At 33.6% G+C, this 21,228-nt stretch overlaps 1 protein-coding gene across 1 annotated transcript in view; it reads right to left on the bottom strand.

Moving 5' to 3' along the window:
- Nucleotides 1–10,267: 10,267 nt before the first annotated feature.
- The window catches only part of LOC142342692 (germ cell-less protein-like 1), a 295,739-nt gene continuing 284,778 nt past the window's right edge, over nucleotides 10,268–21,228 (bottom strand). Inside the window, exon 10 of the mRNA XM_075394185.1 lies at nucleotides 10,268–10,888. Within this exon, the coding sequence (XP_075250300.1) occupies nucleotides 10,659–10,888 (230 nt within the window). The 3' untranslated portion in view covers nucleotides 10,268–10,658. The remainder of the gene's footprint in view (nucleotides 10,889–21,228) is intronic.

Genomic DNA, 21,228 nt, shown 5'->3' with positions numbered 1-21,228 from the left:
CAAATTTTTTGACAAATCGAAAAATCAACAATTTCAATTGTTAATAGTATTAGAAAATTTTGAGAAAACTGTGATAACCTGCCTTTGCAGCTGTTTAAGGTAATATTTCATGAATATATCAGCTATTCAAGTGGTAAACTTGAGCTTGTCTGTGCGCCTATTTTTAAAATAAATTCAAATGACAAAAAATATTTGACGAAAAGATACCGGTAAAAATGGAAAACCATGGGGGACTTTTACTGCCACCAGTTTACTTCTATTAGTCCACTATCCTATAGTTCAACAGAAAAATTAACCAAATTTCGTAAATATTTAAACTTTTACGTTTTCACAAAAAAATGGCTCTCGCTGGCTCCTACTTTACATGGATTTAAAAGTTCAGGGGCTAATTCGCAAAAATTGTCAATTTTCTGTTTTTCTAGATTAGTGAAGAAACCTCAAATTCAAAAACATAACTGGCAGATTGCCGGAATAGCTGCAAAACAGATTTGCGTGCCATATAATACAGATAAAAACAGAGAAATATTAGTTGAAAAAGTTATCGATGCCGCTCAGAAAAATATGCAAAAACACAAACAATCAGCGATGAATTAATCAGGCTTGTTGAAAGTCACTCCGCGAAGCTTTTAGGAGCCTTTACTGCACACAATCGTTCCTTTGATCTTGATCTAAATCACATTATACTTAAATTTTAAAGTGCAAAAGTCATTTTTATAAAGTGAGTCAAATCACGTATGATCAAAATCCAATCACGTAACTGACTGAAACACTTACTAAAAAAAAAGCGCCAGACGAGAAAACAAAAGAAAGAGCAGTACCAGTCCTGACATTCAATTCAAGGAATTTTCATTGACTAAACAAAAAATTAGACCTAGAATGGACTATGAATGCATTGCAAAACCCATTTAAAGAAAATAGAACAGTAGAAAAAAGTAACAACGAAGTCAAATTGCCACATACGAACAATAAACCAATAGCGAGAAAGCGAATTTTAATTCAAACACCCTTTTCTCACAAAAATATCAGCCAAAAGAACAGCCTCGAGTAACAAACAAAACAAATACCAAGACGTCCACGATAGTAAACAAAACGCTAAGAAATCGAACAATTCCACTTCTTTTCTTTTAGAAAAACTGTTTTCGAAATTATTATTCCCAACATCATCCACGCCAAAAAACTTTGACAAAATGAGAGTTTTGACAGCAAACACCAACTATGTAGAAAATCACTGATGACAATAAAAGGACAACACAAACGACATTTAGCAAACATTATCTTTACGAATGTTATTGAAAAAAGTGGCATCAAAGTCAATGAGACACTCAACTAAAACTTGAATATCTTCCACTGCTATTGCACTGTCTATCAATTCAAAAAAGATACCAACTTGAAAAAAAAACAATTCGGAGAACGCGCGACAAAGAAATGCAAATATCAAAAGTAATCATTATTGAAAAACAAAAGCTGTCGTAGCCAATAGAATAATTAGCTATAAACTTAAAACGTCACATAGATCAAATGATGCCTAATTGGAGAACAAGTAAGCCCTATCAAATAGACACTAACCGACAGGTCAAAGAACAAGTATAAAAACAGTCAGAATCCAAAAAAATCGAACAATTTTTCGTCTCGTTTCAAAGTCGTTAAAACTTGCAGCTTTGAATTCAAAAAACAATATAAACCCAAATACGCCTTGATCAAAGTGAACTATTATCATATAGTGGACGCACATCGGGATTGGAACAGAAAAAGAAAGAAGAGATTAAAATTGACAAAATTTTCCCAAGTTTTCCTAAGTTTCAAAAATTGTTCTAATTGAGGGTGCAGTTTCAGTTAAATTAATATCTACACTTACTTCAGCTTCTAAACTGAAGGGTAATAAGCCTGATACTAATAGAAGCTAACAATCGCTCTAATGAACTTTGATAACCTAAGGCACTATGACTTGATGACCGAACTTTATCGGTTTAACCCGTTTCTTTTGATTTTGCTCTTTGACATTGACCGTATTCACTACATTGAGTAAATCAGTGCGAGAAAGAATTTGGAATCCATTTAGTTGAAAAAGTGAGTGAAGTGCGTCAGAAGCCAAATGTGAAAATCGTGACTTAAGTGATTAAAAAGTAATTAGAATTAAAAAAAAACAGCCCGACCAGTCCTGAAATACAACCCAAAGAATTGAATGAAATACTGAGAACTAATGAGAACCTGATCAGCAGATCAATTGAACAATCCCAGCAAAAAGAAAATCTCAAAGTTGAGAAACTAAAATAAAACAAATTGAATAAGAAAATAATCATGGATAAAACTCTTGAAGCTTTAATCATGAAGGCCAAATATGATACAATTCAATATACTCATTTACTCCACCAAAGGTAGATAAACTTGAGAAATTTGACCAACGCTTCAAAAAACGCTTCAAACGGCAATAAGATGTTCAAAACTATTTTTTGGTCTGGGGTATTCTGCCATATAACCCACCTGCAAGATCTACAAAGACTTGTTGGCCAGTAAAGATAGTTAAACTCAGAAATGGCAAAAAAATTTAGAATTAAAAAACAATTAAAAATTTTAACAAAATAATGATAAAACTCGTGATATTAGCATCTTCAGAACTGTTTCATTTTCTCCAGAAACAATAAAGTATTTTTATTTAAAACCCTAAATAGTTTCACTGGCTTATAAAGGTCAAAAAATTTGGAACCTATTAATTTTCAGAAATATTGAAAAAAAAACAATTTTTATCAAAATATTACAAAAACTCATGTTATTTAAAAAAGATAACCAATCCATTACCTCTAGAAAAATGTGCAGTTACTTATTCATTGCCACTAGAAACTATGTAGTAACCTAGTATTAAACCGTAGAGGAAATTCCGTGGCCTTTGATGATTGAGAAACCTAAAAAATGACAAAAACTTTCAAAAAACTTGCAAGTTTTATCAAAAAATTGCAAAAACTCGTGATGTTAAAATGTTTAAAAACCATTCCACTAACACTAGAAACTAAGCAGGTTTCTTGACACCTAGCTCTGAAAAAGCTCAAAAAATGACAAAAAAATTTTTAAAAAATTTTTTTAAATTGTAAAAATTAGTATAAAATTGCGTGTTTATATTTGGAGTACCAAAATATATAGCTCTTAAAACAGTCATAGAAAATAATTATGCCTTGGAAAAAACCTTTATCAACGTTTAAAAACCTCAATTTTAGACTGGTCCTACAAAAAATTCGAAAAATGGCGAAAAAACGCAAAAAATTGGAACATTTTGGGCTCGAAAACTCCTAAAAATGACCTTTTAACCTTGAATTACGGCCTTCCCAGTAGCTTTGCCACTCTAAGCAGTTGAAAGACTATTAAACTCGTCTAAGGGCCTCTAATGAAAGTTGATGCCCGCTGAGCTTTACCTGTTTATCCCGTTCTGAAAACTCAAAGTCATGAAAAGTGTGAAAACATCTTACAAAAATAAAAAAACATAGCAGGACAAGTCCTGAAGTACAATTTAAGTAATTGAATGAAAGACAGACCTAATGAATCTGACCAGCAGATCAATTGAACAATCCCAGCCAAAAAGACAAAATCTCAAAAGTTGAGAAACTAAAATAATCAAACAAATTAAACAAGAAAATAATCATGGATAAAACTCTTGAAGCTTTAACCATGAAGGCCAAATATGATACAATTCAATATACTCATTTACACCACTAAAGGTAGATAAACTTGAGAAATTTGACCAACGCTTCAAAAAACGCTTCAAACGGCAATAAGATGTTCAAAACCATTTTTGGTCTGGGGTATTCTGCCATATAACCCACCTACAAGATCTACAAAGACTTGTTGGCCAGTAAAGATAGTTCAACTCATAAATGGCAAAAAAATTTAGAATTAAAAACCAATCAAAAATTTTAACAAAATAATGATAAAATTCGCGATATTAACATCTTCAGAACTGTTTCATTTTCTCCAGAAACAAAAAAGTATTTTTATTTAAAACCTTAAATAGTTTCACTGGCTCATAAAGGTCAACAAATTTGGAACCTAACAATTTTCAGAAATATTGAAAAAAACGATTAATTTTTATCAAAATATTACAAAAACTCATGTTATTAAAAAATTGATAACCAATCCATTAACTCTAGAAAAATGTGCAGTTACTTATTCATTGCCACTAGAAACTATGTAGTAACCTAGTATTAAACCGTAGAGGAAATTCCGTGGCCTTTGATGATTGAGAAACCTAAAAAATGACAAAAACTTTCAAAAAATCTTGCAAGTTTTATCAAAAAATTGCAAAAATTGTGACGTTAAAATGTTCAAAAACCATTCCATTAACGCTAGAAACTAAGCAGGTTTCTTGAAACCTAGCTCTGAAAAAGCTCAAAAAATGACAAAAAATTTTTAAAAAACTTTAAATTGTAAAAATTAGTATAAAATTGCGTGTTTACATTTGGAGTACCAAAATATATAGCTCTTAAAACGGTCATAGAAAATAATTATGCCTTGGAAAAAACCTTTATCAACGTTTACAAACCACAATTTTAGACTGGTCCTACAAAAAATTATAAAAATGGCGAAAAAACGCAAAAAATTGGAACATTTTGGGCTCGAAAACTCCTAAAAATGACCTTTTAACCTTGAATTACGGACTTCCCAGTAGCTTTGCCACTCTAAGCAAATGAAAGACTATTAAACTCGTCTAAGGGCCTCTAATGAAAGTTGATGCCCGCTGAGCTTTACCTGTTTATCCCGTTCTGAAAGCTCAGTCATGAAAAGTGTGAAAACATCTTACAAAAATTAAAAAAACATAGCAGGACAAGTCCTGAAGTACAATTTAAGTAATTGAATGAAAGACAGACCTAAGGAATGTGACCAGCAGATCAATTGAACAATCCCAGCCAAAAAGACAAAATCTCAAAAGTTGAGAAACTAAAATAATCAAACAAATTAAACAAGAAAATAATCATGGATAAAACTCTTGAAGCTTTAATCATGAAGGCCAAATATGATACAATTCAATATACTCATTTACTCCACTAAAGGTAGATAAACTTGAGAAATTTGACCAACGCTTCAAAAAACGCTTCAAACGGCAATAAGATGTTCAAAACCATTTTTTGGTCTGGGGTATTCTGCCATATAACCCACCTGCAAGATCTACAACGATTTGTTGGCCAGTAAAGATAGTTGAACTCAGAAATGGCAAAAAAATTTAGAATTAAAAAACAATTAAAAATTTTAACAAAATAATGATAAAACTCGTGATATTAACATCTTCAGAACTGTTTCATTTTCTCCAGATACAATAAAGTATTTTTATTTAAAACCTTATATAGTTTCACTGGCTCATAAAGTCAACAAATTTGGAACCTAACAATTTTCAGAAATATTGAAAAAAAACAATTAATTTTTATCAAAAAATTACAAAAACTCATGTTATTAAAAAATTGATAACCAATCCATTACCTCTAGAAAAATGTGCAGTTACTTATTCATTGCCACTAGAAACTAAGTAGTAACCTAGTATTAAACCGTAGAGGAAATTCCGTGGCCTTTGATGATTGAGAAACCTAAAAAATGACAAAAACTTTCAAAAAATCTTGCAAGTTTTATCAAAAAATTGCAAAAATTGTGACGTTAAAAACCTAGCTCTGAAAAAGCTCAAAAAATGACAAAAAAATTTTTAAAAAACTTTTTAAATTGTAAAAATTAGTATAAAATTGCGTGTTTATATTTGGAGAACCAAAAAATATAGCTCTTAAAACGGTCATAGAAAATAATTATGCCTTGGAAAAAACCTTTATCAACGTTTACAAACCTCAATTTTAGACTGGTCCTACAAAAAATTCGAAAAATGGCGAAAAAACGCAAAAAATTGGAACATTTTGGGCTCGAAAACTCCTAAAAATGACCTTTTAACCTTGAATTACGGCCTTCCCAGTAGCTTTGCCACTCTAAGCAGTTGAAAGACTATTAAACTCGTCTAAGGGCCTCTAATGAAAGTTGATGCCCGCTGAGCTTTACCTGTTTATCCCGTTCTGAAAACTCAAAGTCATGAAAAGTGTGAAAACATCTTACAAAAATAAAAAAACATAGCAGGACAAGTCCTGAAGTACAATTTAAGTAATTGAATGAAAGACAGACCTAATGAATCTGACCAGCAGATCAATTGAACAATCCCAGCCAAAAAGACAAAATCTCAAAAGTTGAGAAACTAAAATAATCAAACAAATTAAACAAGAAAATAATCATGGATAAAACTCTTGAAGCTTTAACCATGAAGGCCAAATATGATACAATTCAATATACTCATTTACACCACTAAAGGTAGATAAACTTGAGAAATTTGACCAACGCTTCAAAAAACGCTTCAAACGGCAATAAGATGTTCAAAACCATTTTTTGGTCATGGGTATTCTGCCATATAACCCACCTGCAAGATCTACAAAGACTTGTTGGCCAGAAATGGCAAAAAAATTTAGAATTAAAAAACAATTAAAAATTTTAACAAAATAATGATAAAATTCGTGAGTTAACATCTTCAGAACTGTTTCATTTTCTCCAGAAACAATAAAGTATTTTTATTTAAAACCTTAAATAGTTTCACTGGCTCATAAAGGTCAATAAATTTAGAAACTAACAATTTTCAGAAATATTGAAAAAAACAATTAATTTTTATCAAAATATTACAAAAACTCATGTTATTAAAAAATTGATAACCAATCCATTACCTCTAGAAAAATGCGCAGTTACTTATTCATTGCCACTAGAAACTATGTAGTAACCTAGTATTAAACCGTAGAGGAAATTCCGTGGCCTTTGATGATTGAGAAACCTAAAAAATGACAAAAACTTGCAAAAAATCTTGCAAGTTTTATCCAAAAATTGCAAAAATTGTGACGTTAAAATGGTCAAAAACCATTCCATTAACACTAGAAACTAAGCAGGTTTCTTGAAACCTAGCTCTGAAAAAGCTCAAAAAATGACGAAAAAATTTTTAAAAAACTTTAAATTGTCCAAATTAGTATAAAATTGCGTGTTTATATTTGGAGTACCAAAATATATAGCTCTTAAAACGGTCATAGAAAATAATTATGCCTTGGAAAAAACCTTTATCAATGTTTACAAACCTCAATTTTAGACTGGTCCTACAAAAAATTCGAAAAATGGCGAAAAAACGCAAAAAATTGGAACATTTTGGGCTCGAAAACTCCTAATAATGACCTTTTAACCTTGAATTACGGCCTTCCCAGTAGCTTTGCCACTCTAAGCAAATGAAAGACTATTAAACTCGTCTAAGGGCCTCTAAAGAATCAAACAATCTAACCAAAGAAAACGATCATTGCTAAAACCCTTGAAGATTTTAACTTGAAAGCCATATATGACTCATTTCAAAATACTCATTAACTCACGCAAAAACCTTGAAAGAGATGAATCTACCACTAAAAGTAAACAAACTGGACAAATAGGACAAACATTAAAAAAATTTCGTTGGCCAGTAAACATAGTTTAACTCAGAGAATGACAAAAAAATCGAAAAATTTGAGGACAATCGAAAATTTTAAATTGCGAGCTTTATTTAAAAAATTCCCTCCAATCGCAAACTTAAAAAATTGGAAACTATTTTATTGTCCCTAGAAACTACAAAGTAACATACTAGCAAACCCTATGGGAAGTTCCCTGGCCAGTGAATAAAAATTTCAAAATTTAAAGAAAAAAATTGCAACTTTATCAAAAAATTGGTAATAGATATTAGAATGTTGAAAACCATTCCGTGGCCAAAAATATTTTCAGTAAACTGTTAGCAAACCCTAGATTAGACTTCTTTCCCCTGGGGCTGGAAAACTTGAATAATGACAATAAATGTCAGAAGATTTGAAAACAACCAGAAGTTTGATTTATAAATTGGTAAAATTCATGAATTTAAAATGTTTAAAACCACTTCGTTACCACTAGAAACTCTGCAATAACCTATTATTAAACCCCAGAGGAGCCTTTTTGACATCAAAGTCTGAAACAACAAAAATGATAAAAATTTTCTAAAAATTTGAAAAAAAAAATAGTATAAATTACCGTGTTGATGTTTGGAGTAACAATAGATATAGCGCTTAAAGTGGCCGTAAAAAGCAATTACGTTTTGCAAAAGACTTTTATCAACTTTAATGAACCTCAATTTCAGACTCGTCTAACAAAAAATCCAAAAAATGACAAAAACAGTGCTAAAAATTTCATTATGTTAGGCTCAAAAACTCCCAAAATTGACCTTTTAACCTTGAATAACGGCCTTCCCAGTAGCTTCAACACTCTGAGTACTTGAGGGACTCCCAAACGCGGGCCTCTAATGAAATATGATGCCTGCTGAGCTTTACATGTTTATCCCATTTTGAAAGCTCAAAGTCATGAAAACAGGTGGGAAAACATCTTACAAAAATAAAAAAAAAGACAGAGCACCAATACAATCCAATTCTTGGATTGTAAAAAACGAGGAGAGCGCCTAAATAATAGCCGTGAGAGGCTGACGGCGGCTATTAAGAAGAATACTAATAACTACTGAAGAAAACTAAAATTTTTCGAAAGCAAGCGGTGTAAAAGTAGTGAAAACTGTTTGATTTAAAACAAATCTTGGATCTTTTCCGTTTGTGCCCCCCAGCTTAGTGGGCGCATATTATTTGCAACCCCCAGACGCACGTGCTATATTTTCACTACGATGATTAACTATGTAATGGCACGTGCTCTGTAACTGGGGGCGCATAAAGTACTGGGGGGGCACAAACGGAAAAGATCCCAAATCTTTAAATTAATAAAATTGCGACCTTGAGAGAGCTTCTCAGAGCTGTTCATAAAAAGGCTAAACGACGGAACCAAAAACGATGAAAGATGGGAAACCCCAAAAAATCTCAACGAATGTCTATTTCGTTAAAACCATTAACTTCAAATAAAAAAAAAACAGTTTAAACATGCGTAAATACGGTCATTGCGACCTACCAACGATAAGACTAATTAACAAAACAACAAAAATAAAAGCAAACCGGCAAAATTCAAAAAAATCATTATTTCATGAAGACAAATAGCGTCAGAGACTTCGAAAACCATTAATTGCCTTTTGAGGGGTTTAACTAAGTGCCACTATACATTATTGCAACATACCGGTTGCTTAAAGAAATGCTTGAAATTCACAACATTTTTTCCTGAGTTTCAAAAATTGTTCTAATTCAGTGTGCAGTTTCAGTTAGATTCTAAACCTATACTTATTTCAGCTTCTAAACCTACACTTATTTCAGCTTCTAAACTGAAGGGTATTGAGTTTAATACTAATAACAGCTAGCAATCGCTCTAATGAAATTTGATAACCTAATGCACTTTGACTTAATGACCGGGCTTTATCCCGTTTCTCTTCATTTTGCTTTTTGACAGTGACCGTATACACTACATTGCGTGAAAGAACTTAGAATCCATTCAGTTGAAACAGTGAAAGAAGTAAGTCAGAAGTCAAAAGTGAAAATCGTGACTTATGTAAAACGTGATCAAAAGGTAAAGCGAATTAAAAAAAAATGAGAGCCCCTAAATAATAGCCATTTGAGAGGCTGACGGCGGCCATTAAACATTCGTAATAAAAATGGAGGAAAAACAGCAGTCAAATTGCAGCAGGTGAAAAAAAAATTTGCTCTCAAAAACCGCAAATCTATTTAAACACAATTCTCTCAATTCACTTTAAAAAGAACTTTGAAAAAGTCACTCCTTTTAACTACTCAATTGTCGCTCCTCTTAATACTCCAGCGTGAGTGAAATCAATACACCAATTTGACTTCTCAATGACAAGAAAAAAATGTCAAAAAAAGTGAGCAGTCAAAGAGTTTGAATTGTAAAAACCACGAACACCACAACATAGCTCCGCTCAGCTTACAGCTATAAAAACTTTTTGTAAAATATTTCCCTTTGAGAGAAAAAATGATCATCCGATCTATGGTTTCTGAGATATCAGTAAAAAAAAACGATTTCTATGTGATTTGGAAGAAAAGGCAGGAAAGGTTGAGGGACTTTCAAAGCTGTAATTTCGTTTCTTATCCACGTCCACTACCTCTCCTGTGTCATGACCAATAAGCACTCCGATCGAATTTGTTTCGCGGCCCTTTAAAAAGTAAATTCAAACAGAACAATATTTGGCTTCACGGTACGCTTCAAAGCAATCAATTGCCCGCCCCTATTTTGAACGTAGATGGGCTTATTGAAACGGCGTCTTCGGAAGGATCCACACGGCTCCTAAAACTAATACTTTCACCAGGAGAACAATTTTTAAAGACCATATAAACTACATGAGCAACTAACAATAAACATACAACAAACTGAAATAATATTTAATAGATTTTTTCCCATTATCAATCCGTTCATACATGTCTAATAAAAAATCTAAAGTTTTCATCTACTTTCACGTTATCAGTCGAACACAAACAAGGGTTTTTAATTTCTTCGAGAATGTAAATCTGTTTCTTTCATTTGAAGTAGATTCTTAGGCTCCACAATCTACACTTCACAATTAAATTAACTATTTAGCATCATCAAATGATCATTAATGTTCCAATAAGTCATAATCGTATAATCGTGCTATTCGCATAAATCGTTTACCACACTCGATAGATTCTTTTTGACGGTAGTACGAACGTCATTCAGTTAACTACATCTGAAGCATCAGAAGTCTGGTTTTGAGTCTCGGCTACATTATTAATTGTATTTGAGGGGGCAGTAGAAGTTACTGCCGCAGAGCTGTCTTCGTCGAGGTCTAGAGGATTCGAAGAGTTGTTGTCTTCATTTGCAGATCCCACAACTGCAGGCGTGTTTGTAACACTGTTCATTGTCAGCGACTTGCAGAGCTGCTGGTACAGACTAATGTCAGGAACTGAAACACAACACAAAAGTATCATAAACACTTATGCTAATTACTGGGAGGATTAGGAATCTTTTAATATAATACAGAATAATGGATTCTACTAGATGCTAGATGGAATCTCTAATTTGGGCAGACGTATATACCAGTGACCAATCTGTTAATGAAAAGCAAAACATGCTTTCTCAGAACACTAAACGCAAACTTTGCGACGCAAAACTGCCAAAAGGCAAGGGAAATTACCAAAACGGACAACTGCAAAAAATATGTTTGAAAATTAGTGGCGTTTCAAAAAAGACAACCATATATCAAAAATCGTAGACCACTTCATACCATTCATTTTTGAGAAACATCAAACAACGTTTTTGATCCAATAAGCAACTAAATGACAAAAAACAACAAAAAACAGAGGCATATGAAAACAAGAAAGGGCAAACTCCGAAAAATCACAAAATGTTCGAAAACAAACACTCTCGCTGTAATCGACATTAGCTGTCATTTGAAATCACAATTTGAACTGATGAAAAACCAGAGGCCCGATGAGGTCTGTCATTTTTCAAACTTCAAAATAATCTATCGAGGAAAAAAAATTAACAATAAAGGAGATACTGGAAAATCACTACTTTCAGTAACAAACATTGTGGTGGTCAAAAAACCGTTACACAAAAAACTAAGACTGTTCAATTTGTTTGCTAGAACGACGAAGAGATTTGCCATTAATCAGACTAAATTGCAAGTTGACAAAAGGTTACATTCTCACCTTAGATCTAAAAATTTTGTGCAGAAGTAATTTCAATGCGAGAAGTAACTCATGAAAGCTCAAAAAAATTCATCGCAAAATCTATCAAAAATCGATATGTTAATAGAGTAACAACTGACGTCTCACAACATAGCCGGCAGATTGCCGGAATAGCTGCGAAAGAATAGACCAGCGTGCCATATAATAGAGATAGAAACAGATAGAGATCTAAATTGAAAAAAAATCGACGCCGCTCAAAAAACTAGGTAAAAAACATTCAGCGATAAATTAATTAAGCTAGTTGAAATTCATTCCGCAGAAGCCTTTTATTAGGGACCTTTACTGAACATATGAGTTCCTTTCACCTTAAACTAATTCAAATCAAACTTAAGTTTTAAAGTGCAAAAGTCATTTTATTGAGTGAGGTAAGTCACGTATGATCAAAATCTAACCACGCAAATAACCTAAAAACTTTTGCTAAAACGAGTGAGAAATGACGTCACGCGCGCAAATGCCGTAAGTGAGAGGAAGAAGTCATTTAGAAAATTTGACTTTTTCAGCTTTGCTGTGTGAACAAATGTAAAACGAAAAAAGAGCGTCAGACGACGAAACAAAAAAACATAGCAGGACAAGTCCTGATGCACAATTCAAAGCACTTTCATTTACTAAACAGAAAAACTCGACCTAGAATTGACCATGAGTGATCAATCAAAAACTCAAGACTAATACTCAAGAATTAGGACATAAAACTTTGGCACCACTTAGAAGCACACTATTGAACTTTAACTAGTAAAGCTCCATAAAAATAAAAGTTCCATAAGTGAGTTCAAAAATTATTTTTTTTGTGAGGTAAGTGACACAATTGACCTAAAAGCAGAAATGACGTCACGCTAAAACGAAACAAAAATCTGTAAGACGAAGTAAAAAACGTAGCGGGAAAAATCCTGACGTACAAGTCAAATAATTTTCATTGACTAAACAAAAAAACTATACCTAGAACGGACTATGAATCGATTGGGAAAACCATTTAGAAAAAAACCCAATCCAAAAAATCGAAAAAACAGTAAAAATCGAAGTGAAATTGCCGCACGTGAACAAAAAAAACACTAGCGAGACAGCGAATTTTTGTTCGAACACCGTTTTCTCACTCTACTTTAAATTTAGAGCGAAAAATTTCACGCCCCAAATCCACTCGCTTTTTCGCTCCATTTCCTGTTTCGGCGTGACCAAAATCACTACTCCAATTTGACTTCAAAATTCATGAAAATGTGTGAACAGATCTTTAAAAAAAAGCGCCCCAATACAATTCAAATTCTTTGAATTGTAAAAAACCAAGAGCACCTCAATATAGCTACGCTCAGCTTACAGCTTCGCAGCTATAATAAACATTCATCTGCTGAGAGATAGAAATCATCAAAAAGTGGCTCTCTCATTTTAAGATATATCGACATATAAGACGTATAAAGAATACATAAAAGAACTTGAGGGGTACATAACTGAAACCCAGAAATGTGACAAAAATTAATAATTTGACTAGCAAAACGGTCACAGTGACAACAGCTTTCGATTGCCAACAAAGCATATGACCCCAACATAGACGCAAAAGGCAGAAAAACTAGTATTGAGGCGATTATTAAATGACATAACATCTCGCTGACAGAGTTCAAAATACAAGTAACATTCAAAAATCAATATACAAGCTTCCTAAAAAAACATTGAGAACAAAGCATTGAAAACGACAAAAATTAGACATTTTGCAAAACTCAAGTGTCTTTGAAAATTAACGGCCTTAAATTTAATAGAAAAAGAAACGATATATTAAAATCAATTAAAATTTACTGTAGGAAAGCAACCAACCACCGTAATTACACTGTGCGACGAAATGACTAAAAGCATTGCAAAAAAATGAATGACAAACGAAGGCAATTTCTGAAACTAGTCGAAAATAAATGATTTCTCAGTAAATAAAATTTGTTACAAACAGAAAGTGCTAGATCAATTTAATATGCGACATTGCCACATCATGGCACCGATGGGATATTGTATTATCAATTCACTAACCTGTTTTAATGAGACACCAAAAAAATTCCAAAAGTTTGAACGATTTTCGGGAAGCAAAAGTACCAAAGTAAAAAAAAACTGAAACCACCGAACATATCAAATCTCGTTTCGTGAGAAGGCCTGTAGGACCTGTAATCAATTCGGCCAAGACAAAAGTCGACAACAACAACAAATAGGGGCAAAACACAAAATTTCATTAAATTTGAAACAATCATCCATAAGAACCTTAAACTATCAACTGAGAGCATTGTATGCAATAACTTATGCCTCCTTAAAAAATCCATGAAAAACATGAGGCTGTGATAGTAGACTATAAGAGACTGTCAACAATAAGAAAAAAAGTGAAGCTACAAAAACGCAAGTGATACAACACAAAACAAAACATAACACACAATAACATAGCCCAAAACCACAGTCCATTATATGATGAGACTGTATGAAAGGACATCAAAAAACAAAAATACGGGAAAAACTCACATTCAGAAATATTTTATGAGAACACGTGTCAACCAAAAAATCAAAAGCTGAGCAATAATTTTCTAACAATAGCAAATATGCAACATTAGGACACATAAATCTTCAAGAGAAAAAGCACCAAATTATGCCTTTATTTCAAAAGACCTCGACAAATTTGCGCCTGAGGAGTACTCACTTTAATGCTACTAATTAAATATCTAGACTAATTAAAATCCCGACCGAAATTTGATTCTAATTGACATCAAAATGTCGAATAATGTGAACAGATCTTGAAAACGACAACGCCAAATATAATCCAAACCCTTAGGATGGTAGATATCAGCGAAAAGCAAAATTTCTGCTTGCAATAGTTTCGCTAGACAGCCCTTATCTATGAATATTTCCTGAGTAAGTTTGAGGACAGATTATCAGTTTTAACTTCAAAAAATTGATTTGGTGGTGGATTTAATGAAAAATGCAGGCAAATCATTAGAATTATCAGCAAAATCTTCAAAACAAGATCACACTTAAAGCATGAAGCAAACCTGTTTCATCTTCAGGAAACAAAAACATTTTTGCCATTGAGCACAATCTACTTCAATTTACCAAAATGAAACAAAACTTGTGCAAGAAATTTCAAAAAAGTGAAAATCAGTCAATGCTCACTAAAACTTTAAATCGCGAAAACTACTTTAAAAAAATTTAAACTAATATTCGAGGCTTGGCGGGCTTTCCTGTGACACCACTCACAACGCTCTGCGATCAAGTAGCCAAAAGTGACTGAACAAAACAGTAGAGCATATAGTTCCCCTCGCCAACTAAGTCGGGTCGGACCGAATTTCTCATTTTTAAATTAAAAAAGAGCAGTCTTGCAATTTGGTCTGCTCATTTAACCGACATTCAACACAGTGGTACTTTTTTAAGAACTTTTAGAGTCATGCTCCTCTAAACGATCACGAATCAGCAGCGCCCATGGCACTTGATACCAATTTATCAGAACCTAAAGTGGTATTTCTGCTCATGCCCAATGTCCTATTAGTAAAGAAAAACTATGTCTTTTCGGCTTGGTGATTTTTAATCATAACTGAGGTAACTTGATCATCGTATCTTAGAAGATGGATATTGTTGTGTGCGAAGTGTGCAATGCTTAGCCAACCAAAAAAAATTAGCTGGAAGATTGCCAAAAATGCGGCTAGAGCTTAAAAGAACTGCCGTCTCATAAATATTATACAAAACAACCTGGAAAAGAGAAATGTCTTGTTCTATTTTGATTAAGAGAGGTTTAATTTTTATTAAGAATCATTTCAACTAAATGCTAATTTTATTAGCTTCTCTCGAATATCCTTCAATAAGAGAGACATTCTCGACTTACCTTATTTCCTTGAATTAAAATAAGTGAAAACCGTTTTAAAGTGACAAAAGTCACTGTTGAGAGTCAGGCAAGTCATGTATGACAAAGGACATAATCAACACGAATAAAAAATGGGAATGAACCAAAAAAAATGAAAGAAGTAAAAGCAAAAAATGACGATACGCAATTCAGCGTGTCGAAATTCAGCTGAAATTGCATGACTGGATGAACATAAAGCAAATTTGAAGTGAATTTTAAAAATTTAAACAAACGGCTTTAAACTTTTTGAAAACTGTTGATTAAGTGTTTCAAACTGTTAAAAGAATTCAAGCAAGGTCTTAATTGACAATATTTTACACGGCGGACGCCACACTCATAGAAAACAAAATATAGCTGGCAAATTACCAGAAAAAAATCCGCAATAGCTTCGTAGATCTGAAGTCTCAAAACGATGGAAAAAGAAAGATCAAAGAAGAAACTTCTTTTTATTAAATGTCGAGATGTTATATTCTGATTAAGAATCCGTACAAGTTATTGCTGCTTATATTAAATGCTCTAAAATAATCCTCGGTTAGAAAGCCATTCACTGACTTTATATCACTAATTGAAGTAAATAAAAGTCAACGTCAATTTCAGAGTCAGGAAGTCATTTTTAAGAGTGAGATAACTCACGTAGGACCAAAAACTTAACCACGCAATTGAACAAAAAACTCGCTCCACAATGAGTGGAAAATGACGTAACGCAATCTTTAGGCCACCGTAACTGTTTATTGGAAAGCTCAAAAAGTTTCAGATGTTAAATCAAGAGATAAATCAACAATAGTAACTCACAGCAAAAAGTTTAAAAAACAACTCAAGGAACTCAAGGAAAAAGTGAGATCTGTCATGGATGAGCTACTAGCTTAAAACATGAATTGCTCGTTGTTTTGTTTCTGTTTTTTTTGTAATTCAGAAAGTCTTTGGCACATGTCATTACTGAGATTGAATGGTACAACGAAACCAACAAGCATACAAAACTAAACCACATAACCACTTTCTTTTGAATAAAATTATGTCTAAGTGACTAACTGTTACTTGAGATGAAAAAAAAATTAACTAGAATGAACTACGCCTGAATATAGAGCGAAGATCTTTCATTGAAGAGACTAAGAGGACAGCAGAACAAGTATAAATATTGGCAAAACACAAAACAACCTGGAAATCTTGAAAGGCAGGATGTAAACTCAAACTAAAAATTGCTTCAATTATACCTCAAAAGACAGAATTGAGACCTGATAATGAGACTTAGTGACAGAACAACAAAAACAAACATAACCGACTAACGTCGGGCGAATTCCTCTTAAACGACTAACGAGCGGTTCGCTTCGTTTAGAGAGGCTAGCTTTAGCTTGATTCGACTCTGCCACTTTTAGTTTTGTAGCCTTGTAAATAAATCAAATAAAAAACTGATATTTTAAAAATTTGCATATTGGAAAATTTAGAAGAAAAGCTTCCAGATTTCGCCGTGAAAAAGTTAAAAACTAATATTTGTCTATGGAGTTATGTCAAGTTACCCATCGGCAAGCCTTGAAAAGCTTCGTTGGCCAGTAATGATCGTTAAACTCAGAAAAGGACAAAAACATTCAAAAATTTTGAAAACATTTGCAAATTTTAACAAAATCTTGCTGAAATTCAGATATAAAAATCATCAAAACCATTTCATTGTCTCAAGAGACTATCCAGCATCCCTATTTCAAGCTTTAAGTAGTTTCACTGGCTCATAAAGATCCATAAACTTGGAACACGGTAATAATTTTCCGAAAATTTGAAAAACAATTTGAATTTTATCAAAAAGTTGCTAAAGCTGGAGTCTTTAAAGTATTGATAACCATTCCATCAACTCTAGGAACTACGCAACAGCTTATCATCAAACCTCGGAGGAGGTCTCTAGGACCCTTGTGGTGGAAAAAATGATTACAAAAATCAAAAAGATTGAAAAAACTTGCAATTCATCAAAATTGCAAATATTTTTTAAAAATCGCTGATATTAAAATCTTGAAAACCAATCCTTTACATCTAGAAGCTACGAAGTAATCTATAATCAAACCCTACAGGAGGTTAAGTGTCTCTTGGGGCTAGAGAAACCTAAAAAAATGACAAAAAAATTACAAAAAACTTGAAAATGGCAAAATTTGTGATAAAAAAAGTTAAAACTAATCCATGGCAAAAAATTTTTCCAACAACTTATTATCTAATCCTATCGGAGACTTTCAATAAGGCTGAAAACCCTGAAAAATGACAATAAATGTCAAAAAAATTGAAAAAAAACAAAGTTTTGAAAGAAAAAATGCTAAAATTCGTGGTGTTGAAACATTGAAAAACATTTCATTACACTTAGTAGTAGTAGTAGTAGTAGTAGTAGTAGTAGTAGTAGTAGTAGTAGTAGTAGTAGTAGTCAAAGACTTCAATTGACCAATTTATGGATTTTAATACAACACATCAGAAAGATCTATGCATATTGTACAAACAAGAAAATTTATCTATAGCTATTACAACTAGGGAAAAAAATTAATTACAAAAATTAAGAACGGCAAAACGCACAACGGCATTTAATGGACCAACAACAGGTCCCCTCCGGATTAAACTCTGAGTCACGCAGTGTGCAGAAAAAAGTTTTCAGTAAAATTTTGTAGTTGGCTGGTGGCCTCAGGATGTTGAAGTTACCAGTGTCGCTGAAATCATTCACATAAATTTGTACCCGCTTAAAAAATGATTTAGCTGCCAGCTGCTTTTTCGTGGGGCTCACTACAATATGATCATGAGAGTTAGTTCAAAGCATTTTAGAATATGTCTTGATAGAGAAAAAGTCCTCGAATTTTATGCACGTATTGCCCAAAACAATGGAAATAAAGAAGCGAAGATCGCGTTCAATCAGTTGATAGCATATCGGAGTATTATTTGACGCACGAAGAAGTGTGTTGTAGTCATTCCTTCCATAGCACCAGCGTAAAGCCTTCAATTAAAAATTTTCTAATAATCTAAGATGGCTGATATCAGCAAACCACGCTTGAGAACCATAAAGCAGAATTGACAGAACACAGGCAGAATATAAATTATACTTGACGCTGTTCGGTTAGCTGTAAGGCATATTATGTCGAAGATAATTAAAACTTCTCTGAGCTTTCGCTAGCTTGGTCCTAACATGAATACTCCACTTTAAGTTACTTGAGATTTCTATGCCTAAGTCACTTGTTTTGTCAACTTTTCGTATCAAATTGGACCCAATACTCAAACCACTATCGCACTTTTCAGATACTTGAAGATACACACATTTGTCAACGTTGAAGGTAAGATCATTATCGGCAGCCCAAGTAAATAGCTTATCGAGCTCTTTCTGGCATTTGTTAAACATGTCTTCTCCCGCACATGCCAACTTTGTGTCGTCTGCAAAGCAGAAACAGCTTGAGAATTCCGGTACGGACAGCATGTCGTCAGTATACACAAGAAACAGCAACGGTCCTAAGACACTGCCTTGAGGAACTCCACTAAAAACCACGATTTCATCTGATAAAGTCCCATTGACACTTACCGTTGCGATCTATCACTTAAGTAGGAAAAAATAAGTTTTAAAAAATTGTTATCAAGGCCATATAAAGCTAACTTATCAAGCAAAATAGCATGGTTAACGGTGTCAAAAGCCTTAGCAAAGTCCAGGTAAATTAGGAATTGCTCGACGTTATCGTCAAAATTGGAATACAGCTCGTCCTAGTACATAATCAATTGAGTTATTGTTGAATGCCCTCTTCAGAATCCATGTTGACAACTGTTCACTTTGTATCGTAGTCGCGAGTAAAGAAAATCAAAAATAAGCTTTTTCCAACACCAGGGATAATCGGGGTAACAACGATATTGGACTGTAGATTTCGATATTGTTTCGGGACTCTTTTTTATGAATCGGCGTCACAAATGCACATTTCCAGAGCCGAGGCCATTTGCAGGTAAGAATTAAACGGGAAAACAATGAGTGAATTAAGGGCCCAAGAGAAGCAGAGCAGTACTTCAGTACAAAGGGCGGAATTCTATCCGCTACGGCATTTGAGCTCATAGGCAATGTTTCAAGTAGTTTGACGGTCTCCAAGATGGTAAAAACTAAATCACCGAGGTGAATATTGGCACTTGGGGTATCGATGGAAGCTACAGAGAGAGAGAGAGAGAGAGAGAAAGAGAGGATTTCTTATACACCGAATGGAAGAAAAGATTGAATAGATTGGCTTTTTCATTATCAGATCCAGCAAGCCGATCCTGATAAATCATTTCGTTAGGAAAAGAGCTGCGTCCACTTAGACTTTTCAACATTTTAAAAGCATCGTTCGTGCTGAATGTTTTTGTTGACTGAAGAAAAGACAATTTATCGAGCTCAACAAAATCCATCACCTCTTTTTTCAGCTTATCTAATTTCTGCTTCGAACTCAATTGTCGTTTAGCGGTCTCTAGTTTATTAATAGAGTGCATCGTCAGTGAACTGTAATAAAAAGGAAACAATTTGCGCTTTTTGCGTTTTCGAACAAGACATGAAGAGATTACATCTACTAATGTTTTCAATAAGAACTCACTAGTATTTTGCAGACTAGATACTGCCTCAAAGTCAATTAAATCGATCTTGCTTTCTAACATATTTTGGTTGAAGCCACTCGCTGAGAATTGGGAGGAGAACGGAGCCACGTAGCATGGTAAATAATCGTAACTAATAATGAGGGGATAGTGATCTGAAAAAGATGACGGCAGCACTTCATAGTCAAAAGCATCAGGTTGAGATACGAAAACCAGATCTAGTATATTACCCCTCTTGTGCGTAGATCTAATAATCTGTTCTAAAAGCAACTCCTGTGTCATCGAGTCAAGTAAAGACTGATCAACAGAGATCGCGGTGGTGTTACTTTCCCAATTTACATTAGGCAGATTAAAATCAACCATAACCACAAATTTCGACTCTTGAGACGATGCAACCGTCTCTTTAAAATTATTGTACAGATCGAGAATACAATTTTCTGCAAAAGATGTTGTAAAATACTTTGAACCCCTAGGGGGTAGGTACACGAGGACTAGGCCAATTTGAAAAATTACTAAACACGCCGCTAACGAAAAAAATCACCAATTTTCAAACCCGTAATTCTGAAGAGCTCCAAAAAAGAATCATGCGCGGCAAGCAAAATACCTCCGTGTTTTCCTTGGTTTCGATCACTTCTAGTAACAGCGGTGTAAGGCATTCCACAAAATACGACTGAATCTGGTATTGAATCATCTATCCACGTTTCAACGAGGCAGACTAAGTCTGGGCATTCTTGTGAGAGCAGTTGATATAAATTGAGACGTCGTTCTAAACTTAGGATGCTTTGCACGTTGAAAAGTAAACACTTCAGGATATTTTTGACAGGCTGTGTCAGATAACGCGGTAGTCAAACCAGTTTTTCAATTACTCGCCATTTTCTTATTACGAAAGCTTTGTCAGAGTATTTATTTTCAAGTGAGCGTTTCTCAAGTCTGAGCTGATATTGAGCTTCACGTTCCGATTTTGTAAGATCAAGATCGACAAATAATGTTGAATAGTCACTGGTATCTTTCAGTTTGGCCGAATTACGAAGAAATTCTTTTCGTTTCAATAGGCACTTAAATTTGACCAGGAGAAGCTGCCGACCATTGATTTTACTGGCTTTGCCGATTCTCTTCGTTTCAATTTGATTGCTCTGAATATCAACATCGACAGAT

The sequence above is a fragment of the Convolutriloba macropyga genome, chromosome 7 (genome assembly GCF_964194025.1).
Source record: "Convolutriloba macropyga chromosome 7, txConMacr16.3, whole genome shotgun sequence".
NCBI classification, from domain to species: domain Eukaryota; kingdom Metazoa; phylum Xenacoelomorpha; order Acoela; family Convolutidae; genus Convolutriloba; species Convolutriloba macropyga.
Note: the sequence above shows the minus strand (reverse complement) of the source record. Positions and strands in the feature narration are given on the sequence as shown.